General features: G+C 38.8%; 1 protein-coding gene across 3 annotated transcripts in view; it reads left to right on the top strand.

Annotated features, from left to right (window-relative positions):
- Positions 1–27752, top strand: part of LOC126470352 (solute carrier family 35 member E3-like) — a 141840-nt gene that overhangs the window by 99629 nt on the left and 14459 nt on the right. For all 3 annotated transcript variants that reach the window (XR_007586168.1, XM_050098142.1, XM_050098143.1), the window contains exon 6: positions 21699–21798. Coding sequence is in view for 2 of the 3 variants with exons in the window: in XM_050098142.1 (XP_049954099.1) it covers positions 21699–21773 (75 nt within the window). In the remaining variant the exon portion in view is untranslated. The remainder of the gene's footprint in view (positions 1–21698; positions 21799–27752) is intronic.

Below are 27752 nucleotides of genomic sequence, written 5' to 3'. Positions count from 1 at the left end.
ATACTCTGTTAAGTAATTTCATTCATCCAATTTCACAAGACCATATCTTTTACCTCAATGAAGTGAACTTTAAGTTATAGATAAAAATTAGAATTTTATCTTGTTGCTAGTTGTAAGTTACTGGTTATGTGGTTGCTGATAAATGTCTCCATGATGCAGCTTTCTCACTTGCTCATTCATTACCCAGCATTCATTCAGTTAAGATGGTGATAACACAGCAAAAAAATGTGTTTTGCGGTCTCCATTCCATAGGTCCAGTTCAGTTACAACTGTAAAGTGTAATTTATTCCAAAAGTACGGCATCACACCTCCTACAACTAAAAAAGAATGTAGTCTTCCATCCAGGGATTCCCATTTAAGTTCCCAAAGCATCTTCATAACAAAAAAATGGCTCTGAGCACTATGGGACTCAACTGCTGAGGTCATTAGTCCCCTAGAACTTAGAACGAGTTAAACCTAACTAACCTAAGGACATCACAAACATCCATGCCCGAGGCAGGATTCGAACCTGCGACCGTAGCGGTCTTGCGGTTCCAGACTGCAGCGCCTCTAACCGCATGGCCACTTCGGCCGGCCATCTTCATAACACTTATGTGTTGTTAAAACCTACCGGTAAGAAATCTAGCAGCCTGCCTCTGAATCATTTCAATGTCTTCCTTCACTCTGACCTGGTATAGATACCAAACACTGAAGCATTACTCAAGAACAGGTTGCACCAGCATCCCATACATGGCCTTCTTTATGGGTGAACCACTCTTTCCTAAAATTCTCCCAATAAATTGAAGTCGACCATTTGCCTTCCCTACCATAGTTCTAACACGCTCATTGCATTTCATATCACTTTGCAACGTTATTCCCAGATATTTAAAAGACTTGACAGTGTCAAGCAGTACACTAACGCTCTATCTGAACATTACAAGTTTCTTCTTCCTATTTGTCCTCATTAACTTACATTTTTTCACATTTAGAGCTAGCTGCCATTCCTCACACCAACTAGAAATTTTTTCTAAGTCATCTCGCATCTTCTTGACACCTTACCATACACCACAGCATCGTCATTAAACAACCACAGATAGCTGCCCACCTTGTCTGCAAAATCATTTATGTATATATAGATCAACAGTGGTCCCATCATAATTCCCTGGGGGCACATCTGACGATACCCTCGTCTCTGATGAACACTCATCACCAAGGACAACATACTAGGTTCTGTTACTTAAGAAGTCTTTGAGCCACTCACGTATCTCTGAACTTATTTCATATGCTTGTACCTTCATTAACAGCCTGCAATTGGGCTCTCAACAGCTATTCAGCCATTTGCTATGAGTGCACATTCCATACACTATCCATCCAATGAAGCTCAGGGTAGTGAAACTCTCTCTGAGCTTTCCTCATATTTCTCCCATCCCTTCCTACTTGTAGGAGACACTAATGCATATAATGTGTCATGGGATCTACATCAATGTACCCTAGGAGCTGAACTGTTGTGAGTCCCATTGTGTCAGAAGAGCTATTTTTGGTTCCTGCGTACCAAAATGCACAACTTTTGTGAACTCACAATTAAACAACCACAAAATAAACTTAAAAGTCCATAAAACCTAAATGAGCTGGATCATCACAAGCAAGCAAATAGATGGTAGAAGAATAATACCAGAAGGTCCATTAACCCTTGCAAATTCATCATCAGTACAGAAATTAATAGCCCATGTAGCAGTCCATTGCCTGACCCAGTAGAGAACAGTCAGGTTCCAGTAGCATGTCACTAGGATGCTGTCAACAGTCTTCACTCAGCAAATGATATGACAGTGGCGGGAGCACAAGGTGAGTTGCTGGGAGCTGCTGTGCCCTACAACCTGTTTGACTCATTAATATCGAAATCTTATGTGGCTGAAATAATGCCATTACCTGTGTGAGATACATGTCCTCTCCCCCACTTCTCCCTGGAGTTGGTTGATATGACTGAAAATGTCTGGGACAGTGACAAAGATGACAAGCCAGATAGGAGGAAGTGTAGGTGGGTGTCTTGTTTATTTATTCCACCAGAGGAGGCTGCATCTCCATGTTTGATGATGGTGGGGAGACTGGAGGTTCCTCATCCATCTTCACATCCATAGGTGGCAGTGTGTCCAGAGTGTCACACATATTTGTAGTAATGTTCTTGTAGATGACCGCGGGGATGGTGTGATGGGAAGACGTCGCAAGTGGTGTAACACTAGGATAATTATTTGGTGGGGGCTGAGCTGTTGCTGGCTCAGTGGACAGCAGACAAGGGTAGAGCTAGTTTGCATGGTACACACCATTTGATTATATGTTGAACATCATGTAGTTCAATTGGCTGTGATGACATCTTGTACCCATTTTGGGACCCAGCCATATGTGTGGGCCCTGACAGTGGTTACCACTGCATATTGGGAGGTCCAGTAATATGTGCTGATGATGTCAATGTAAAATTTTAGTTAGTGATCAGCCTTTAGACTGTTAAAAATGCAAGTGCCACACCTTCCTTGTCAGCAAGAGTGACAGTTTTGATAATTTGTGTTTTGAATGTGTGAACAAAGCTCTCAGCTTTGCTGATAGAGGCAAGATGAAAATGGGCAGAAAACATGTTGGATGCTATTGTTTCTGCTAAAATGCATAAAGTGAATGGACTGAAATTGTGTTTCCTCGTTGAGACCAAGGTGTAGGAATACCCTCTGTGTCAAATATTTTTTTTTAGGGCATAGATAGTTGTGGCTGACAATGCAGTATTTGCGTGAGCTATGTAGTGAAATTTTGAGAACATGTCAGTGGCCACTAGTCATATTTAAGTGAGGAAGGGGTCTGCATAGCCCATGTGGACATTCTCCCACAGTTGCTACAGCATCAGCCAAAGCAGAAACTTCTCTAGTATTGCTACCTGGGTGGTGGTATCAGTAGTGCAGCCTTGGACAGCATATTCTATGTCCTGAGACATGCCTGGCCATTATAAGGGCCACTTTGCAAATTCCTATATGAGCATCATTCCTCAGTGGTCTGCATGCAACAGCTGCATGATTTCGGGACAGAGACAAGTAGGAATTGCTACCCAACACTCATCCTCAGCTTTTGAACAGAGATGGTTGCCTCTGATGGCTTCTAGCTAATGTTGTAGCAAGTGCAGCATTTGAAACTCAGCAGCAGCATTATTGGGCAGGCATTTGGGCCAGCTCTTGAAGGTCAGGACCTGTTTGAGGAGTGGGTCTTCTGCTTTGGCTTGAGTAATCTCATACTTAGTAATGGGAAATCTGTCAGAAATATCCTGTAGTTTCTTATCAATAACAATACGTATTGGCTCCTGTTCGTCAAAGTGTGGGTTAGGACCCATCGGGAATGGGGAGAATGCATCTGTTTTAGCATGCTGAGATGGGCATCTATAGTGTATTTGGCTGTTGTACTTGCTTATGGATAGGGACCAATTTTGTTATTGCTGAGCTGTTTGTAGCCTCCTTCGAAACTGGCTGAAAAGTTGGTTGTGGGGATGATATAGTACTAATAATGTATTCCACACCAGAAATTTGCATTCCAAACACTTTACTTGCATTTAGCTGTTGAATAAATTACTGTTTATTTCCAGTTACTGTCTCATTTGCTTTAATTACAGTACAGATAAATAGACAGCCACACACTAAGCTCAGATGTTATCCTGTAATTTTGTCAAGTACAGTAATGTAACACTGAAGTAACTATTCACAACTGTTCAAGTGTGATGAACAAATATTTAACACAGTCCCAAAATTGTAGTCTTAAAACACTGTCTTTCAGCTCCAACATTCAAACAGGTACAAGCATGATGCACACAGTGATTATCATTTGGAAATAACATAGTTCACAATGTGCTCCTATTGTCACAGTGAGCACTGCTGAAATTTTACACAGTCTATACTAATTTGTACACATTCATTGTCCAATTAATCATTAAAACAGTCAATAAATCATTGAACAAACTCCTGGACATGAAATTTACATAAAATATAGTACAGTTTCTGACTTGTTACTTGTACTAACTCATCTGTGGTACATTTTCCCACATTGATGGAGTAGATCTTGCAGGTTTCATAACTCTCCACACCCTGAACTTAAAATGGTTTCCAACATGGCTCTTTTATAAGTTTGCAATAATTGAAACTAAAGTCATGTGTTGTTGTTAACCAGATTTTCACAATTTGCAATTAAAGATTTCCATTTCTGAATAACTGAATAGTGGATAGAGATTCATTTTTACAAGGACTTTCAGATACACTAATAATTTCTGTCGAATTAAGCTGGTAAATTTGCTAAATATGGGATTCCATTTCAGAAACAATGGTTTTACTAAGGATATTAATTACTCTGTAATTAAATTAGTACAGGTGTTGCTAACATATTTTTGACATTGACTGCAGGAATGCTTTACTTATTTGTATAGCTTTTTCATCTACATTATCGAGAAGTTAGTAACTGGGTATAGGTTTACAAATGAACAATGGCAAAAAAATATGAAGTTACTGATATACTGTAATTAAATAGGTTTGGACAAAATAATTAGCTCATTATACCCCTGAGAACCAAAGGAATGTAACAGATAATAAAATTAAGTTGGTTAAGCCCTGAGTCAATATTTGAGATTTTTAGTTATTGTGCACATGCCATATAAATGACATTAGTGACATCGCAAAATTTGCATAATAATAATAATAATAATAATAACTGATTTTGGAAGGGTGAAAAGCATAACAGCTAGAAGTAATCCACCTGCTTTGTTACATCTTTTCTCTGGTATATGGCTGTGAGGGCTGAAGAGAGTTACCAGAAGTTTGTAGTCAGTAATAAGGAGGAATTTCACTCAACAGAGGAAATTATAAAATTTTTGGACGCCAAAAATGATTGATAAAGGTTCATTTTCTATTTTTCTGTAGTTGAATTGAGCAGAATTTAATGTTTTTGATGTGTATGCAATAGAATGTTCAGTGTCACCAGGATTTTTGTGATAAAACTGCACCAACACCATGTTACGTGGCATCAATGGTGAGGATCAATGGTTTACTGGGGTCAAACATCGCTAGCTGTGAGGTATGGTGAAGCCCTTTATGCAATCAAAAATCTATTGGCAAGCAGTGGTTCATTGAAATTTGATACCTCTTTTCTCAGAAGTTTGAGAGGTTTGGCTCTTTCCGATGCCTGAGGGATAAATTTCCGGCAATAATTGACTATACTCAAGAAGTATTGTGAAACATAAATAAAAGCTTTCAATGAGGATTGTAATTCATTGTGAAACATTAATAATGTGTATGTGGAGGATTGTAGTTCTGTAAGGTTAGTCGGTGGATGGAGTTTGCTGGCGGCTTCGACGTTTTAATTTGTTGAGTGTAAGCCACCATACTGAGCATGTATCGCAGTTAGTGAACTTTTGATTTAAAGAATACACATTTCTTTAAGCTTCAACAGAGGCAGTTGCCTTGTAAATTTAGGCAAAGGAAGCAAAGATTATATAGGTGTGCTTCTCTCATATTGTTAGTAATAAGGTCGTCATCCAGATAGTGCTGCACAGGACATCATGGATAACCTGCTCCAGATACATGTTGAAAGGGAGTGATTGTAGGATAAGAGGCCAAAGAAAAAATTGATGACCATGAACTGCTAGGAAACCTTGTCCATTTTAACTGTAGATGCACCTTTCGTACATCAGTTCTGATAAAATATTTTCCTCATACTAGTTTTGACATAGTTCTTTGGGACAAGCAATGGGTCAAGTATCTACAACTGATTGATCATTGACAGTTGTTGTAAAATCCCTGCAGACATAAATTCTGCCATCAGACTTAGGTGGGTGTGAAAGAAACGGGGAGACCAAACATGTTTTGACTACAGTCTGAAGCAATGATGTAAAATTATGTCTGTTGAGTTTCTTGTAGTGGCCATCACTACACAATGACCATGGAGGGGAATGCACTATTGGCTGTAGTTTATTAGATCCTGATGGGCTGGAAGCAATTGGGAAGTTCCTGTTTTCACTTGAAATATAAATGGTTGATCAAAAGTGGCAAGTGTGATCCAAAATTTCTGCAGTTGCTCTGTAAAAAGATATAAGTGAAGTAAGATGATGTGAACTTGTTTATGCTCATCCTGTGACTCAGGAGGACGTGTGTGGCTGCCACGGATGCTGGACATGTGGCTAAGCTTGTGACATTCTGAGCAGCATACATGTTTATGAGGACACTGCTATCAGATGTACATGCTTCAAAACTGTGGGCACCCATTCAGAGGACAACCATAGGGGTAGTCTGAATCTGAATTGGATGCAGAAGACTGGTTATTTGAATGCGCTGCCTGAGGCACGGAACAACAAGCTTGCTTAGTACAATATTCACTGAGGATTAGAAATCTGAATCCGATTTTGCAATTTGTTGTGGTAACGGAATGAACTATGAACAGAAACACAGTGTTGTCACTATTAGATGTTGAGCAGTCTAAGTCCTGGTACAACAATTTTCTGTGGGAAGGGGATGAGCTATTGATAGAAGACACATCTTGTTCCTCTTATGAGCATTGTGCCTGACATGGAACTTCATGTGTTTTAGCAGCTTTGAGAACCTCTTCTAGGGTTGGCTGTCCAACTAGTATTTGTAAACATACTTCCTGGTGTGGAATGGACCAAATAATTACACCACACACAAGATAATCTGCATTCAATTGATTGTGGCTCTAGTTAGTACACGTAAAGTGACATCAGATACTGGATTGTAAGGCATACCCAGGAGCAGATATATATTCGGATCACATTTTAGTAGTGATGAAGAGTAGGCAGAAGTTTAAGAGACTAGTTAGAAAAAATCAATGCTCAAAGAAGCAGGGTACAAAAGTCCTAAGGAATGAGGAGATACACGTGAAATTCTCTGAGCCTGTAGATACTGTGATAAGGGATAGCTCAGTAGGCAGCTCAGTTGAAGAAGAATGGACATCTCTAAAAATGTTGTTGAAGTTGGAAGAAAAACATAGGTACAAAGAAGGTAATTGCCAAGAAACCATGAGAAACAGAAAAAATACTTCAGTTGATCAATGGAAGAAGGAAGTACAAAAATGTTCTGGGAAATTCAAGAATGCATATATATAAATCACTTAGGAATAATATAATTAGAAAGTGCAGTGAAGCTAAGGTGGAATGGATGCAAGAAAAATATGAAGAAATTGAAAGAGAAAGGATTGTCATAAGGTCTGACTCAGTGTACAGAAAAGTCAAAACAACCTTTCCTGAAATTAGAAGCAAGGGTGGTAACATTAAGAGTACAATGGGAATCCCACTGTTAAAAGCAGAGGAGAGAGTGGATAGGTGGAAAGAGCACACTGAAGGTCTCAGTGAGGGGGAAGACTTGTCTGATGATGTGATAGGAGAAGAAACAGGAATAGACACAGTGAAGCTAGGGGATCCATTATTAGGATCAGAATTTAAAAGAGGTTTGGAAGACTTGTGATTAAATAAGGCAGAAGGGATTGATTATATTCCATCAGAATTTCTATAATCATTTGGGGAAGTGGCAACAAAGTGACTATTCATGTTGGTGTGTAGAATGTATGAGTCTGGTGATACACCATCAGTCTTTTGGAAAAACATTACCTACGCAATTCTGAACAATGCAAGAGCCAACAGGTGCAAGAATTATCACACAATCAGCGTAACAGCTCATGCATCCAAATTAGTGAAAAGAATATTAATAGTTACCTTAGACTTCTTGCAGTTGATGCAAGTACTGTCTGAAAGAATCTGCATAAATATTCAGTCTGATCTCGATAAAATTTCAAAGTGGGCCAAAGATTGGCAACTTGCTTCAAATGTTCAGAAATGTGCAATTATGCACTTCACAAAATGAAAAAAGTATACTATCCCATAGCTATGGTATGAGTGAGTCACAGTTGGAATCAGCTAATTCATACAGATACCTGGGTGTAACACATTGTAGGTATACAAAATGGAATGATCACATAGGCTCAGTTGTGGGTAAAGCAGTTGGTAGACTTCAGTTTATTGGTCAGATACTAGGGAACTGCAATCAGCCTAAAAAGGAGACTGCTTACAAATCACTCATGTGACTGGTTGTAGAAAACTGCTCAAGTGTGTAGGACCCATACCAAATAGGACTAACAGGGCATACTGAACATATACAGAGGAGGGCAGCATGAATGGTGACAGGTTTGTTTGATCCATGGGAGAGTGTCGCAGAGATATTGAAGGAACTGAACTGGAAGACTCTTGAAGATAGACATAAACTATCCCAAGAAATTCTATTAACAAAGTTTCAAGAACCAGCTTTAAATAACAACTCTAGAAATACACTACAACTCCCTGCATATCCCTCACATAGCGATCGTGAAGATAAGATTTGAATAATTACTGCAAACATAGAGGTATTCAATGACTCTTTGTGCAGTGCATACATGACTGGAATGGGAAGAAACCCTAATAACTGGTGCAACATGACGTACCCTCAGCCATGCACCTCACAGTGGGTTGCAGAGTATAGATGTAGATGTAGAAGAATTATATACAACAGAATGGAAAAGAAAATTGAGGATCTGTTAGATGACGATCAGTTTGACTTTAGGAAGGGTAAAGGCACCAGAGAGGCAAGTCTGACATTGCAGTTGGTAATGGAAGCAAGATTGAAGAAAATCAAGGCACATTCATAGGATTTGTCAACCTGGAAAAAGCATTCAACAATATAAAATGGTGCAAGATGTTAAAAATTCTGAGAAAAATAGGGATGAGCTATAGGGAAAGATGGGTAATATACAATATGTACATAAACCAAGAGGGAACAATAAGAGTGGGAGACAAAGAATGAAGTGCTGAGATCAAAAAGGGTGTATAACAAGGGTATAGTCGTTCATCCCTACTGTTCAGTCTATACATCAAAGAAGTGATTATGGAAATAAAAGAAAGATTCAAGAGTGGAATTAAAATTCAAGGTGAAAGGATATCGATGATAAGATTCACTGATGCATTGCTATCCTCACTGAAAGTGAAGAAAAATTATAGGCTCTGCTGAATGGACTGGACAGTCTAATGAGTACAGAATATGGACTGAGAGTAAATCAAATAAAGATGAAAGTAATGAGAAGTAGCAGAAATGAGAATAGCGAGAAACTTAACATCAGGATTGGTAATCATGAAATAGATGAAGTTAAGGAATCCTGCTACCTAGGCAGCAAAATAAACCATGGCGGTTGGAGCAAGGAGGACATCAGAAGTACGCTAGTACTGGCAAAAAGGGCATTCCTGGCAAAGAGAAGCCTACTAGTATCAAACATAGGCAATAAATTGAGGAAGAAATTTCTGAGAATGTATATTTGGACACAGCATTTTATGGCAGTGAAATATGGACTGTGGGAAAATCAAGAAAGAAGATAATTGAAGAATTCGACATGTGGTGTTGAAAATTAGATGGACTGACAAGGTAAGGAATGAGGAGGTTCTCCAGAGAATTGGTAAGAAAATGAATATATGGTAAACACTGACAAGAAGAAGGGACATGATGGCATGACATCTGTTAAGACATCACAGAATAACTTCCATGGTACTAAAAGGAGCTGTAGAGGGTAAAAATTGTAGAGGAAAACAGAGCTTGCAATACATCCAGCAAACAATTGAGGACCTAGGTTGCAAGTGCTACTATGAGATGATGAGGTTGGCACAGGAGAGGAATTCATGTCTGACCATGTCAAACAAGTCAGAAGACTGATGGCTCAAAAGAAAAATTACATTTGCAGGAAAGACCTTGAAGTTCAGCTGTGCATAATATGTATTATTGACTAGAGTGTTTGGGACACTGAAAAACTTCTCATCTGGCTGCTACTGCATCACACTTTGGTTCATAATATGATGAAAATAACTTGCAGCTTTCCCAAAGTTGTAAAATTTCTGGATCTAATAACTACTAAGTTTGAAAAGCAAATTCAACTCTTAGGATTAGGAGATAGAAGATGTGTGTTGCAGTACTGTATTAGAAATGTTACATACCTAGAAGTGCAGGGAGAGGTGCTAATTATAGGTTTCCCATTCATCAGCGTCTGGCAGAAAATGTGGAAATGGGTGGAAGTTGGTGTACTGGCTCTGCTTCTCACAACATGTGTGGCAGTGTTTGTTGGCTAGTGAATCCATCCACTTTTCTAATCAGGTCTGTTGCTGTTAATATTGTTCCTGTTGCAGCATTAATTGCTGTTGCCAAAGTTAAAGAAACTCTGGATCCATGTTTGCCTTCACTGAACATGTCCTATGTCCAAGTGCTGTGCACTCATCATTGCCACTTTTGTATAAAATTGTTTGGTTCCTTTGTGCTAATGTGCACAACTTTTATTAATTTACAGTTAAACAGCTTCAGAATAAAGTAAAATTTCATAAAGCCCAAATGATCTGGGTCAGAGTGGGTGAGAAACTTGATGCTGAAAGAATGAAACCAGAAAGTTTATAAGTATTCACAAAGTTGTTATCAGAACAGGAATTAATGGTCTGTATAGCAATCTGTAGTCCAATCCAGTAGAGAGCAGCCAGATTCCAGTAGCATGACATTGATTATAAAGACATTCTGGCCTCTAGGTGGCAGGACCAGGTAAGTCAGTGGGAGGGCTGCCTGAGTTGCCATTCCCTGCAACCTGTTTGACTCAATGCTGTCAATATCTTCTGTGATGGAACCACTCTCATTACCTGGGTGAGATATGAGACTGTGTCTTGTAAATACTGGTGATAGCATTAATTAGCATTGCAATAGGGTCATTGTCTCCCATCGACATTCTATTCTGATCTCCTGTCCTTGCAGACACTGCACAGTGAGGAGGGGTCAATGACTTGCATTCAAGTGACTACTTCCCCATTTGGATGTACCTCTGATAGAACAGTTCCTGAAAGGAAGCTAGCATGATTAACACTTACCAGACAAAACTGTATGTTGTACACCCAACAGGTTGTTTTTCAACACTGAGAGAGTGTTCCGAACTGGGTGGACCACATTAAAAGCATTGCCCACCATACTACTGATTTATCTATCCCAAAGTCCTCAGGCTCACTTCAGAGGCATCATGACCCATGATAGAATGATGAGTGTCACTCTGCAGATAGGGTCAGGTGGGTGGCTTTGCAATGGGTAAAATCCTAACCATCTGCTAGAACCATATGGTTTTTTGGGATCACGAGGACAAAGAGATGAAGAACAATCAATGAGAACAAGGAGAAATCATAACAAGTATTTATACATTTGATAAATGATTCTTCTGGCTCTATACAGGTATGGGAAGCTATGAGGAGAATATGTTGCAAATGTTTCAGTTTGCCAATAATTGCTGTACTGAAGCAGTAGTGTCTGCAACCTACACCTGGAAGCGAGGAATGGTGCAGACAGTGGCAGAATGCTTCATTGTGATTGCTGCTGCTGCAAATTAGGATCTAGCTTTCCACATATGCTGGACATTAAATGGAAAGGGGCAACTGAAATTTCTATTCTAAAAATGCCAAGAATATAACTACCCCTTCTCTGCTTGGAAGTTGGAGTGTGCATTGTCTTAGGCCAAGAGTACTGCACCAGGTGATGGTAAAATCTAGTGCATCATGTTATGGAACCTTAAAAGGAACCTGTAGTGCACACTCACATCTCTTTTTAATAAGATTTGACTGACTAGAGACAGTCATGACATATGGATGGAGATGTCAGGAAAGGTCAAGTCTTTCGCAGTAGTTGTTGTTGTGTAGCGCTATCTAGCTGTGGGGAAACATGCTGGAATGTGTGATCTATTGGCATATGACCTGGGTCCTAGAATCACAGAAACTACCTAGAGACTTCTAGTGAGGTTGTGGGGGGTATTGTTAAACCATAACAATCTCACCCTGCTGGAGGTGGCATTACAACAATCTTTCCTATGGAGACAGCACCCATAGGTGTTATGCCACCTATGAGGAGGCATAAAATCCCTGATCCACTCCACAAGTGGAGCTTCTGGGGATGTCTACCCATATTCAGAAGGTCCTTCCTTTCCAGACAGTTTTACAAGGTATGCTGAAAAGTAATGCTTACAATTTATTTATTCTCTTCTCTATATTGGTTGAGGTATTACATGTCATGCATATTACTCGGTTGACTTTCCAACTTTCCTGACACAAGTTGCAACCCCCTCGTGATACAGGTCTCTCAATTGTAATTAATTATTTATTGTGTCAAAAGTACAGAAATATAAAAAAATATAAGTGCTGACATAATTTTACACAAAAGAAGACCAAAAATTGGACACTTCAAGTGAATTTGGTGTAGCTCTCATAAGGTCTTGCACGGTGCAGGTGGTTGGTGATGAGGAACACTGAAGGAAATGGCTGTTAGTCTGCTCAATGCCATGCTGGCAAAGAAGTGAGTCCACAAGAAACCCCAGGTCCACAGATTGGTCTTGCATCTTGTTGTGTTTGATCGTAATCAGTTGAGAGACCTCCATATTGACCACTTCTCCAAATGTTCAGGGGGAAGTTCTTCCTTGGGGCCATCCATTCTGCCAAATACCAACATTTCTCCCACTATTGTGAGGTCCTTGCCGCATGTGGATTCTCGATGAGAGCCTTGGTAGTTGTCAAGAAGCTCTTTCCTGATTTCAGCCTGGGATGTGTGGGCTGACGACCATATAGTAGATGTGCTTTCTTCATTGTGGCCTTACTTTTCTCACATCTCACAGCTACCTCACGTCTGATTTCGGGAGGAGCTATGCCAGTGATGCAGTGGAGTTTGTCCACAGGAGTAGGTCTTAAGCAACCCGTGATAATCCGGCAAGACTCATTTAGAGCCACATCGACATTCCTGGCATGACTGCTGGACTTGTACCATACCAAACATGCTGCCACTTTCTGTTTGGTGTTTAGGCAAGGCTTTTTATATTTTAGTGCACGATCCAAAGTTACTCCAAGGTATTTGGGAGTAGGATTATGTTTGAGTACAATGCCTCCACAGGATATATTTAAGGATCTATTTACCTGTTTATTCTTCAGGTGGAAAACACAGGTCTGAGTCTTGGCAGGATTAGGTTTCAAGTAACTCCCATGATAGTAAACAGTGAATTCTTCCAAAGATTTTGATAGCGTATCTTCTACAGTCTCAAAACAGTCAGCTTGAGTAGTGATAGTGCAGTCATCAGCATAAATAAAGCTTCTAGTTCCTTCAGGGATAGGTTATCGTTGGTATAGATGTTGAATAATAGCAGCACAAGCACACTGCCTTGTGGTAGCCCATTTTTCTGAGTTCTCCATCTACTTTTCTTAGACTGAAATTCCACAAAAAAATCTGCAGTTCTGGAGAAGGTTTCTAATATTGCACACGAGTGTGAAGTCTTTAGTTATATCATAAACTGTATTCAGAGGGAGCCGATGGTTGATCATATTGTGAGCCACGGACAGATCAGTAAAGACAGCACCTGTAAAGAACCATTCCTCGTATCCATATTTGATTTGTTATGTTAAGTTTAATATCTGAGATGTGTAACTTTTCCCTTCTCTGAAACCTGCTTGCTGTGGTTTTAGAAGAGGCTCCACCTTTCTAATCATTCTCTGAAGAATGAGTCTCTCCAGTATTATTTTGTAGAGGTGACAGAGTAAGGAGATAGGTCTATAATTTTTGGGATCTTACCTATCCTTTCCTGGTTTTCGTATGGCAATTACTCTTGCTTTTCGCCATACTTTAGGGATCTTGCATTCTCGAATACAGTTGCTCATAAATTCCAGTAACCAAAGCATTGTAGCAGGACCAAAATTCTGGATTTGTTCAGCTCTAATGTCATCCAATCCTGCTGCTTTTCCCAGTTTACATTTATCCAGGGCTGAATTCAATTCTTCAAGAGAGAAAGAAGGAGATAAGATACTACTCTCTTGATCTGTTTGCCTGAATAATTGTTTTCTCTCTATATTTCTGGGTTTAGTTGATTTGCCATTAATGAGGAGTTGGTGAGCAATTTGGTTTGGTTTAATAATAACATATGTGTTGACCTGAGTGTTATCATTACTCAGGTGATGTAGTAGTCTCCAGGCCTTTTGGCTACTTTTACTCATGTCACAGTCAGCCATTAATTGTATCCATTCTTCTCTCTTAGCCTCAGATACTGAAGAGAGGACATTCTGTGCAAGGCTTGATGTGGCTTCTCTGATAGGATCTTCTTCAATGTTCCTGTAGGATTCTTCAAGAAGAGTGGCCATTTCAGGTATTATACCCTTGATATAGTTCATTCTGCATCCCCTTGGAATTGATGCTCGGGAGGAGGCATTAACGATGTTAACAAAATTCTCATATTGTTCTATTACAGATTAATTGTAATGTAACCAAGTCAGTGTGTGAAAACAGTGTTCTGTAATCAAGTTCCTAAGTGCAAGAAATGTGCCTCCAATTAAAATCCATAGAAGAATGAAAGCTGTGTACAGCATTGACTGTATCGACCTCAGTAATGTGTGAAGTTAGGTTGTTCATGCTTTTAATGAATGAAACAGTGATGCTAACCATAACATATGTGACAGAGCTTGGAATGTTTCCAAAACTTAAACAACATCTTCAAGGACTTCACTTCAATGGTGATGAAGCAGTGCATGCATGGGTGAGGTTGTGGCTCTGTCAGGAAAGCCAAACATTCTACAGTGGTGGTATCAATAAACTGGTCTCTTGTTGGAAGAAATGTGTTCACTGCCAGGGTGATTACGTCAAGAAATAAAATATTTATACGTGAAGAATAAAGATGTAGAAAGTTAATAACGTTTGTTTTATTGAAAAAGTTTTAAGGGTTTTCACATAAAAAATTACTTTTCAGCATGCACTCATAGATGTCATGTCAGTGAAATTCTGTTAGAGCATGTTGTCACCACAGATCCATTTTAAGCTTGACTGTTTGGTGTAGCAATTTGCAGCATTACATTTACAGGTAAGCCTCCTATTTGGTGCTCAGTGTTTATGGGTAACTTTACTGTTAAGTGCTCTTCTTCAACTTTACAATGGCTACTTGTCACTCACAACTTTTGATAAGATGGTTGGAGGAATGGGAACATAGTACAGGATTTTACATTTTTGTCAGAAAGATGTGTGTATGTTAATTTTAATTATCCTTGTTGTCTTTTAAACCACACATACTAAAAATGAATGACATTGCTCTCAGTTTTTAAAGTTCAGTGGAGTTTCTGAGTCTCAGTTTTGATGAGAGGCTTACTTGATTACTGCTCCTGAAGTATTTAAATGCCCAACACCTAGAGCCATTGTTTAAACTACAGTGCCTCAGCCACAGGTTGTGGGGAGAGGACCAAAAATGGCCTCTCCAGTCCTACAAGGTTTTTGTGTGATCTTGCCTTGCCACTTTCATCTGGCCATCACATCTTAAAATGATTGATGTTGTTTACCATGAGGGGATTTGGCTGGCAACATGAGCATATAACACCAGTCATATTCCCAGCCTCTCTGTTAAGGCTGGTGAGCCACTACTTGTTGTGAGGCAGGAGATTCTCATGGTGTGTTGCATATAGAGTCAACTCTCAATGTACAGTCACCAGCATTCCATGCTGTTGTTCACCTGAAAATGAAGCAAATGTTCATAAAATTACTCTGAGCAACAAGGCCATTTCTGATTCTTACTGAGGAGGATCTATTGACACTTAATACAGTCCATATTGATGTGCTTCATCAAGAGTGGAGTTGTTCACCATCCTAGTTAATAAGGAGACCCATGATTTTTTTATGTTTAACCGGTTTCAGAAATAATTTCATCCCAAATTACATTTTAAAATCCATGTTTTACATATTTTGATGCTGTAATTTATAGTGATTGGTCTAAAGAGGAGGATTCCATCAGCTGTGGTGTGTTATTTCCTAAATATACCTGCAAAATTACTTACCTAATAGATTCATAGTGTTTGATGCTGAATTATATATGATCTTGAGGGCACTGTAGTGGTTAAGAAGTATTCATGCTACTGAATTCCTCATTAGGTCTGACTCTTTAAGTGCCCTTCAGGCTGTACATCATGTGTGTGCAGCAGACAAACAAGTCCAGATGATACATGATTCCCTTCTGCACCTGCATAGACAAGAGAAGCTGTTATCATTCTGCTGAGTACCAGGGCATGTGGGAATTAAGAGAAAGGAGACAAATGATGAAGCAGGTAAGGATGCTTGTGGGGCAAATACAATTACACAATGTGCTGTCTCCATACATGCAGTCATCTCATTGTTGATACACTGTGTTTAGAGTTGAGGAACAATAATATGTGGCAGTGAAACAAATGACATTGCCTCTTGCTGGGCTTTAAGGCCCAAGGAATTAATTTTGATGTACCATCTGATAGTTTGCTGTCCAAAGATGGCACTTCCTTCTCTGGTGAGAAGACCTACTGATGTGCAGTGTTCAGTGTGTACAGTTATCAGTATATCACATGCACAAAGCATACTACTTCCACCATCCTACCATAGGGAAGGATCTTGACAAAAACCTGAAAAAATTCTGGTCCTGTGGAAGATCACTAAGTGGGTCACAGGCTTCTATCCAGTCAGTCATTGACCAGTCTTGTGTGGCAATAGAACACAGCAAAAGCAAAACTGAAGTTTTAAATTTTGAATGTGAAAGATCATTTATGCAGAAGTGTCATAAAGACATACCATCATTTGATGGTCATTTGGGCTCCCTTATGGAGGACATACAAATAGGCATCTGTGGCATTGAGAAGCAACTGAAACAGTTGAAAACAAGTAAACTGCCAGGTCCGGATGGGATTGCAATTTTGTTTTACAGCATTGGCTCCTTCCATAGCTTGCATTTATTGTGAATCTATTGCCCAATGCAAAGCCCCAAGCAACTGGGGAAAAGTGCATGAGACCACTGTACATGAGAATGGACCCAAAAAATTATAGATCCATATCCTTAACATCGGTATGCTGCAGGAGTCTTGAATGTATTTTGCATTCAACTATAATAAATTCCTTGAGGTGGGAAAGATTCTATCCACAAATTAGCATGGATTTAGAAAGCATCACTTGTGTGAAACTCAGCTTGTGCTTTTCTCACACCCTGTAAACCATGGAAGAGGGGCAAGAGGCAGATTCCATATTGAAACTTCCTGGCAGATTAAAACTGTGTATCAGACCTAGACTCAAACTCAGAACCTTTGCCTTTCACGGGCAAGTGCTCTACCACCTGAGCTATCCAAGCATGACTCACAACCTGTCCTCACAGCTTCAATTCTGCCAGTACCTTGTCTCCTACCTTCCAGACTTCACAGAAGCTCTTCTGTGAACCTTGCAGAACTATCACTCCTGGAAGAAAGGATATTGCAGAGACCTGGCTTGGTCACAGCCTGGGGGTTGTTTCCAGAATGAGATTTTCGCTCTGCAGCAGATTGTAAGCTGATATGAAACTTCCTGGCAGATTAAAACTGTGTGCCGGACCGAGACTCAAACTTGGGACTTTTGCCTGTCGTGGGCAAGTGCTCTACCATCTGAGCTATCCAAGCACGCCTCACAACCTGTCCTCACAGCTTTGCAGAAGAGCTTCTGTGAAGTTTGAAAGGTAGGAGACAAGGTACTGACAGAATTGAAGCTGTGAGGATGGGTCGTGAGCTGTGCTTGGATAGCTCAGATGGTAAAGCACTTGCCCACGAAAGGCAAAGGTCCCGAGTTTGAATCTTGGTTCGGCACACAGTTTTAATCTGCCAGGAAGTTTCATATCAGTGCACACTCTGCTGCAGAGTGAAAATCTCATTCTAGATTTCATATTCCTAGATTTCAAGGAGGTGTTTGACAATACTTAAATAATGTGGTGTATAGGGTGAGCAGCAGTCTGCAACTGTTTGCTGATGATATGTAGTATGTGGGAAAGTATCATCATTGAGTGACTGTAAAACGATATAGGATGACTTAGGCAGAATTTCTATTTGGTATGATGAATGGCAGCTTGCTCTAAATGAAGAAAAAAGTAATTTGAGAGAGGTGACCAGGAAAAACAAGCCTGTAGTGTTTGAATACAATATCAGTGGCACGCTGCTTGACACAGTCAGCTCGATGAAATTTGTAGGTTAATGTTGAAAAACAATATGAAATGGAACAATCACATAAGGATAGTAGTAGGGAAAACAAATGGTAAATTTCAGTATAATGAGAAAGTGTTAGGGAAGTGTAGCTCATCTACAAAGGAGATTGCATTTAAAACACTTGTGTGACCCATTCTTGAGCATTGTTCAAGTGTTTGGGATCCCCACCATGTCAAATTTAAGGAAGACATTGAAATACTTGAGAAATATTCTGCTAGATTTTTTGCCAGTAAGTTTGACCAACAAATGAGTGTTACGGAAGTGCTTCGTAAACTTAAATGGGAACCCTGAAAAGAAGAAGACTTTTCTTCGTGAAACACTGCTGAAAAAGTTTAGAGAACAGGCATGACCACAGAATAATTTTACTGCTGACAATATACATTTTGCTTAAGAATTGTGAAGGTAAGGTAAGAGAAATTAGGACTCATACAGAGGCATATAAACAGTTTGTTTTCCATCACTCCATTTGTGCATAATATAGGAAAGGAAATTATTAATAGTGATACATGACACCTGCCATACACCATACACCATATGATAGCTTGTGGAGTATCTGTGTGGATGTAGATGTATACTAGTTTAACTACTATTTAATTTAACAGCAGCATTTACTAAATTACTGTTGACTTAGTCTTCAGCATTTTATGTTTCTCTGTGAGTGGAAGTGAGAACGAACTTCTGACCTACCCAACTGTCTGCACAGACGTCTGTAGTAGCTGGTGCCTCTGTCAAATGTCCGCCTGAAATTTTTTTGATGAAAGTAGGTTATTGTCAGTAATGTAGTCCACATCAAAACTTGATTCCAAACATATTAATGACACTTTGATGCTGCCTGAAATACTGCTTGTTGTCAGTTCAGGTTTCATAAACTTCAGTTTGGTTCAGGTGAACAAAAAGCTACATACTACACTTGATTTTATTCTACAATATAGTTTGAGTGCAGTACCCTAATATTGACATAATTAATCATAAATGTCTTCATGTGGAAAATTGGTAGTCAAAACTGTCAATTATTAGAGCACACAACACACTGTCCTTCTGAGATAATCAACATAGCAAAGAGAACAAAATGTGCATAGTAAGTATCAGTTTTCATAAACCGTACTGTTCAGGGCATAACTCTGTTGTCATGGTTGATTATTGAAGCTTAACATAGTGAATAATTAAAAGTTCATATCCTAATTAATTACTGACTATTATTCACCAGGCTGTAGAGTAATAAGCAACAGGACACAAAACAAGTCACGAATATGGTACACTTTTTTGGGTTAATGTATCCACTGGACCAACTGTGGTACATTTTCCATATAGGTGTTACTCAATTACAAACTTGCTGCAGACTGACTCTTTCATGGTAGGGGTGGATCTTATAAAGAGATGCAGAAGAATAAACTCTTATTTTTAAAGCTACATAATGCTTTAAAATTTGTCTAGGTTGGAATTTACTGTTTTCGGTGAACTACTTCAATAGAATTTTGGATTGGAGAAAAAAAATACTGCTTACAAATTTATAAAAATACTGGACACTATCTTTCTTCTACATTATGAATCCCATCATTTACATGAATGAGTGCCATATTCCAAATTAGAGTGAATTTCATGAAATCATTCATCAGCCCTTCAATTAAATAATAATTGATGCAGAAAAATTCAGTCAATGAAAGTATGTGATGAAAGTCCAGAATCCTACAGTAGTTATGACAGAATTTACAATGAAAAGTGACAGCCTCTCTGAACTTAAAATTCAGCTGACTCAGGGGATTATTAATTTCAGGAAAAATAATACCTTAATTTAATGATGGAATTTTGTATTATAGAGTATTATAGGTCCTAATACCTAAACATGTCTCCTAGCTCATCCCAAAGTTGCAGACTTGTACTGTATGAATAGTTTCAGTTAATCGTATTTTCTAACTAGCATGCTCTGTAGCCAAACTAATAATGCCAATGGATTCAGAATAATCAGATGAATGATTTGAGTAATGAAGTTGCATTGAGCTAAGTCTAGCTATGAATTTGTAGTTTTCATGTACCTGTATACATTACAAAAAGGACTATTTCAGAAATCTAATGAATCTGGGGAAAAAATATACTAATTATTGGGGGATGGAAACATAATTGATGGAAGGTACCCAACTTGCTATGCATCATACTGAGCAAAATGGATCAGAATTCCATTTGATATCTTACTTTTTAAAATGCATTTTATCCACATTCATCTTATCTCAGATTATTTTAGTACTTTAGTGTTAATGGCCACAAAGTTTAAAACAGAGTGAGTGACCGAAACGTGGGGAATGAAGGCGGATATTCCACTAATGAATGGTGCTTGTGAAGGATAGTTCTACCATTCCTAATATGCTATAATTTCTAAAGATTTACCAGTGTGTATCCAGGTAAAAAAAAAGTTTCTTTGCTTCTTGGTAAAAGAAACCAAGAGAAGTGACACTCCATGGCATGAGACTTGTATTTCAAAGGAGTAGGACCAAAGTCACCACTCATCATAAAATTTAAGTTTTCTGTGACTTCCTTAAATATCTTGAAGCAAATTGTTTCCTTAAAAACATCCACATGGGATTTCCTTCCTCTTTCCTTGTTGAGATGAGTGAATGGAATGTGTGTCTAATGGCTTACCACAAATGAAATGTTGACACCAACTTTTCCTTCCTCCCTAGCAGAAAAAAGATTATAGCATTTTAGAGTAATTATCTTCAGAATATTAAATGTCATCCTCATTGTGTCAACTACTGAGCTACTCAAAGTGCTATTGTGTCAAGTAAACAAAGTAGTAATGAATTTTGCACCTCTTTTCGGAATCTTTCTATCTCTTCTGTTAATCCTATTTGGCAAAGACTCTAGAAAGTTTAATGGTAGTTAAAATGAATCAGATGAGAGGTTTTTTTTGTATACAACCTCTTTTGTAGATAATCTAGGCTTCAGTAGCTAATGAATACATTTGACATTTGTTTTCCCTTTACCAGGTCCATGTTTTTTGGTGTTTTTTGTGTTATATCACTTAGCATGCCCAAGAGTAACTATTTTGACCGCCCCAGTGAGATGATATTGATACTGTAACCAAGCATCATCATTTTGGGTGCTTTTGCTTCCCTTGCAGATGCGTTCTGTAATAATACCACTCATTTGCATTGGGTGATATCACCTGCAAACAGTGTCTGAAAACTGATGAGTCATTTTCCTGCTCTATAACACATTAACTGACTTATTTATTCTAAAGAAGTGTGCAGTAAAAATGCTGTGTAAAGTTCATAAATACATATCTAGCTGAAGCCTCGTCAAAGGCCTAGAGATTCTCACACTTGCATGGCAATACATATACTGCCCAATGGGATTTGTGATTAATAATAAGAGTGAACTTAGGATCAGTTGTGCAGTTCTCAGCCTCACCAAAATCAGGTTGCCAGTAGACATCAAGCAAGAAACTGAAAATTCCAAGATATTTACAATCAAAATAAAAGAACCTACGAACAAATCATCGGGACTACTATGAGAGCCCAGATGGTCCTATACTGTGGTAACCTTTTCTTGTTCCACATAGTTGTATGTCTTTGTTTTTTGAATTTTCATTTTCTATGGACTTTTGTGATAGTAAATTCATAATTGGCTTTCCTTCCAGGTTACTGAGCTGAGACCAGTGCCCAAAACAGTAGAAGAAGGTTTCCAAATACTCCCTGGTGGTAGGATTAGCTAGTTTTGTTTCTGGAAGCTGAGCACTGGTAAGAGCACTGAATAAATTTTTCACTGCGTGTTAACATCATTTTTTTCAGATTTTCAACAAAAAATGGCTCTGAGCACTATGGGACTCAACTGCTATGGTCGTAAGTCCCCTAGAACTTAGAACTACTTAAACCTAACTAACCTAAGGACAGCACACAACATCCAGCCATCACGAGGCAGAGAAAATCCCTGACCCCGCTGGGAATCGAACCCGGGAACCTGGGCGTGGGAAGCGAGAACGCTACCGCACGACCACGAGATGCGGGCTGATTTTCAACAAATAGCCTAAAATCATGATTTCCATATTTATAAGTTCATTTATATGATAAGAGCACATATTCATTTAAGTGCTGCACAGAGTTTACAAAGATGGTGTAACATTTAAATGTGATATGACTCCAAAGAGATGCCAGTGTTCGAGTGATAGATCTTAACTCTGAAGATGATATTCTGATGGAAATAATATACCAAAGCAAAACTCCCACTATAAGGGTATACATTAGTTGATTCTGCCCTGACGTATTCCTTGCAGATTGGTGGAGTTGTCATTTATGCCATAGAGAACATTTTGAGATATACTAATGGTTCAGAATTGCATAATGAACAGTTGTGTTGTTCAGAAATGTTTGAATTTACGTGTATAAATTTTTTAGTGATGTTTTTTTTTAGATTCATTAGTTATCAGTTCAGGGTCTTGTCCAGCAAACTTGAAATTATGTAACTTCTCTTTACAAGAAAAATATTATTATAATTCTGTATAGGGATTCAGTACTGACTTTATGGGGGACTCATACAGCAGAAAGAAGTAAAACATATCCTTCACTCATTTCATTTACCTTCAAATATGAATTTTCATTCAGGTTCAGTGTGAAATCCCTTACTAATATAGGATCAAATAGCAAGATACCAATCTGAAAGAAGCTGATATAGCAGTCAAATTTGTAATAATTTCCTATAAATTTGTCTTGATCACAATATAAAGATGGAGCTAGATAACCGATTTCAGGTGCTGAACAACCACCTTTGCATCTATAAAAACCAAAGGAAATGGCGATCAGTTCTACATCTACATCTATGCTTCAAAAGCCACATTAAGTTGATGGTATGTGGGAAGAACAGCAGTTGGTAAGCCTCCGTGCGAGTTCAGTTCTCTCAGATTTTACCTTCTTGACTTTGCATGAGATATGCATAGCAGGAAGAGATATATTGGTTGACTCTTCTGAAAATGTAGACACTTGTAATTTTAACAGAAAACCACACTGTGATTCAGAACATCTCTCCTGCACCATCTGACACTTGAATTGGTAGCACATCTCTGTGATGCTTTCACATTTACTAAATCACCCTGTCATGAAATGTGCTGCTCGTCTTTGAATCTTCTCTATTTCCTCTATCTGGTACATATCCAATACTGATGAGTAATTTCAAGTATTGGTTGAACAAGGGTTTTATGTGCTACATCCTTCATGGATGAATTGCACTTCCTGAATATCTAGATCTACATACATATGTACATACTTGACAAGCAACCATCCATTGCATGGAAAAGGGTATCTTGTACCACTGCTCATCATTCTATTTCCTGTTCCACTCAAAAAGGGAGCAAAGGAAAAGAGACTGCCTTTATGCAGTCTTGATTTCTCTTATCTTGTGTTCTTCGTCCTTACATGAGATATATGTTGACGGCAGTAAGATCATTCTACAGTCTGTAGCAAATGCAGCAGGTTCTCTAAACTTCTCAATAGTGTTTTTGCAAAAAGAACATCTTCTCTCCAGGAATTCCTATTGGAGTTTACGGCACACTTCTGTAGTACTTGTGTATTGATTGTAAATACTAGTAACAAATCTAACAGCATGCCTATAGACTGCATTGATGACTTCCTTGAATCTAACCTTGTAGGGATCCCTACAAGCAGTACTCAAGAATGGGTCACATAAACACATTCTTTATGTTGTCTCCTTTACAGACGAGGTACACATTCCCATAATTCTCCCAATAAACTGTCTCCTTCCATACAATTGATCTTACACAATCATTCAATTTCACATCACTTTGCAACATTATGCCTAGGTACATAATTGACATGACTGTGTCAAGCAGTATGCCACTAATACTGTATTTGAACATCAGAGGACAGTTTCTGCTACTCATCTGCATTAACTTACATTTTTTTCACATTTAGAGCAAGCTACAATTTATCACACCAAATCAAAATTCTATCCAAGTCATGTACGTTTCTACAGTCATGCCACCATTTGCTTCTACTTCTTGTAAATCTGAAAATGATAGTGCAATAGTAAGAAAGGTTATCTGATGGCTTCTTTATATTGTGACCAAGCAAAATAAATTTATAGTTAGTAATCTTAATATCAGGAGGTATCAGAGAAAACATGAGAAATGCATAGTTATGTAAGACTGCAAGGGGCGTGGAGAATCAGTTGTCAATTTATTTACTTCTCATTTTGTAATGTTGCATGCATGGGAATTATCAAAAAAGTATAAATTTCCAGTATTTTTTCAGTATGCTACAATTAAATAATTCAAATAGTAGGACAATAATTCATTCCATAGTGAAAAGTTGGTTTTATGTGAAATTTCCTACTATAATTATTTATATGACAATATTATTGCTTACTTTCTTATTCATGTCAAATCAAGTTATATGTGTGTTTATGGATAATCCTTTGCTTGAGCTGCTTTTTAAAAGTGCCACCTGTCAACATACTAAGATCTTTTGGTAACAGACTATGAAAAATAGCTCCTTTGACATAAGGGCTTTAGGCTGTTAATTTTCTCTTAACCATGTGAAAGTCTGTTTTATGTCTTGTATTATGGTTGTGAATTCCCATGTTCCTGTTTCTGACCTTAGTTTCCTCTTTTTCACTAGCACAATGGTTTCTAGCATTTACAAGGCATAAATTGTGAGAATATTGAATCTAGTCAGTAGGCTTTTACAAGACATCACTTGTTTCCCTTTCCCTGTGATCCTCAAGGCTCTCTTCTGCAATATAGAAACCCTTGTCATATTAGTGTGGCAGATCCCACCCCCCAGTGCTATGCTGTAAGAGAGGAAAGTGTAAAATAAACCAAAAAATGCAGTCCTTAGGGTTTCAGAATTAATTAATAGTGATAATCTCCTTGATACATATAGACTGGATGTTATTTTGTTTGCAGACATGTTCAACTTGCTGCTTCTGTTAAAGTTGGTCATCTACATGTAAACCCAAAAATTTACATCCAAAGAGGTTTCTTGGCAGAATCTCATCAATCACAATATTTGTCTATTTGTACCACTCAGCTTAAAGTGAATAATAAAGTTTTGAATCTCTTCGATAAGGCTGATCTTACATTCTGTGCAACAAATTCCATACATGTCATCAGATTCCAGGCATGTCATCAGCATACATAGTGATCAAATGCTTATTATCTAGAGAACTTGAGAAAGCATTTACATAACATATGAATAAAAATGGAGCCCTGAGGAACACCAAAATTTTTATTTCTTGTTCTTCACTGGCTCTTCTCCAGTATTGCCCAATTATCAAATATAATTTCTGTACAGTGTTGTCTACATTTTAAAAACATTTCTAGCAATTGCATGATCTTTCCTGTGGCACAACTCATCACAATTTTTGCCAAGAACACATAATGATGTGCTACATCAGAAGCACTGTAGGGTCCAAGAATACCCTTGCTGCTTGGGACCTTTCAGTTCAAGTTTGTAATGTTCGGATTGTACTGTTGACATAGTACTTGGGTCATTTCTGAAACCACGCTGGAAATTACCTAATATGTTGTATGCATAACTTATTTAATAGAAATTGAGCATTTCTGGTTTACAGTTCTGCCAAAGAATACATCACCCCTGAGTTTCATTGTATATCAATGCAAATAAATGTGTATTTTTGAGAATTTTTGGAAGCTACCATTGTCCTTTACATAATGTATGAGCTCAAGCACATAATCTACGAGCAATCTGTAGTCAATCAGCGTTGTGATTTAGTTACTGTAGCAGATATTCTAACTAACATGTTGTGTTACAGTTAGTTTTCCCTTAAATAGGAGTAGCCCTATATATTATCTGCATTCATAGTAAATTAACTCTGTTTCTGAGTCTGCAAATAATTAACGTCAAAACATTTTAGGAAACTAGTAATTTTTACCATAGGTTTTTGTGTTGCCTTGTATTGTATTGTATTGTATTGTATGTTAACCGGGGACTTAGAAACGACAGAGAGGCTCCGTCCCCACGATGACTACTGCAGTCCACTTCACCCCTGCGCCGCCCCACACCAAACCTATGTTTGCGTGGTATAGTAATGGTGGTGAATGCATATGTGGAGAACTTGTTTGCGCAGCACTTGCCGACGTAGTGTAACTGAGGCAGAGTAAGGGGAACCAGCCCGCATTTGCCAAGGCAGATGGAAAACCGCCTAAAAACCATCCACAGACTGGCTGGTTCATGGGACGTCGACACAAATCCACCGGGTGGATTCGTGCCGCGAACCAGGTGCTCCTTCCGGCCCGGAAAGCCATGTGTTAGACCGCACAGCCAACTGGCCGGGCTTGTGTTGCCTTAATGGAAATCTCATTTTGTGTATTTGCTTCAATTCCTATAGGGAGTTAGCAACTTTGTAGCTCATCAGATTAAAACATAATCAGCAGGCTTGAATTAAAGTTATTTGTTCATGGCCTTGTAATACATTGCACCAACCAAAATGCAGTCCCACTGTTAATGCCATTCTCAAACATGGGCTGAGTTGGTTGACATTCAGGAGCAACTGGAAATTTCCCTGACTACTATCAAATGATGGACAGCTGTTGTGAATCGGTGTGTTGGAAGAGCTTCCAAGAGCTGTTACCTGTAATATTGGTACCAGAGGATCCTGTTCCTCTGCAGAATGTACAGGATTTGTCACTACTCATTCACTTGACTGCAAGTAAGGTGTCAGTGGTAGATCTAGGCATCCTGTACAGAGTGGATGGGAACCAGGAAGGACTTAGAGTGTTGTACGGATCCTCCTAACCACCAAGTTTGAGGTGCTGTCTTTCACTGTAACTGAAACTGAGTTAGTGGGACTCACTTAACCTGTTTTGTGTGGTGTCAAGAGGAAGCAAATGCAAAGGGCAGGTGTCTATTAATTGTCAGCAGTTCAAACATATGGTGAATGATGGTACCCCTTATGGGAATAGCAACAATGGACAGGGAAGGACACCAGGTGCACTCAGTGTGTATGCCTGGGGGGCCTCATGCAATGTGTTGGAGAAGCTATTCCAGCAGCCATTTAAGGGACAGGATGCAGATTATGGCACACATTGGAACAAATGATGCATGTCATCTGGGCTCCACAGTCATACTTGTGCCAGCAACTTGCAGAGAAGATTTAGAAAGCCAGCCTTGCACATGGAGTTCCAACAAAGCTCACAATTTACAGAATTGTCCCCACAACTGATCATGGCCATTTGGTTCTGAGTCAAGTGGGAGGACTGAACCAGAGACTTCAAAAGTTCTGTGACTTCCTGGATTACCACCATAGGCTTGATAACTGTTCGATCTCTGTAAATGGGTAAGGTGTGCCCTACACATCAGAGGATGCTTCTCAGGTAGCTGACTCTGTGTTGGGTGCTCACAAAGGTTTTTAGATTAGGTGACTCTCCACCCAATCCAGATAATGATAGCATAGAAAAACTGGAAGGACCAGTGTAAGACTGAAAGAAATGCCTCCCAAAGGTGAAAGCATTAAAATCCTAATGGTAAACTGCTAAAGCATTCACAACAAAAGTGCCAGAGTTTGAAGTGCTCATGAAAAGCAGTGAAGCTCAATGATACTACATGCAGAAAGCTGGTTGAAACCTGAAATTGATAGCAGTGAGATTTTGAGGGAAAATTTAAGCGTATATTAGAAATTGAAGTTGCATGTGAGATTGTTCAGACAAGACTCAGTATCAAGA

The sequence above is a fragment of the Schistocerca serialis genome, chromosome 3, assembly GCF_023864345.2.
Source record: "Schistocerca serialis cubense isolate TAMUIC-IGC-003099 chromosome 3, iqSchSeri2.2, whole genome shotgun sequence".
NCBI classification, from domain to species: Eukaryota; Metazoa; Arthropoda; class Insecta; order Orthoptera; family Acrididae; genus Schistocerca; species Schistocerca serialis.
The sequence above is the reverse complement of the archived record's forward strand: the minus strand, read 5'-3'. Positions and strand labels throughout refer to the sequence as shown.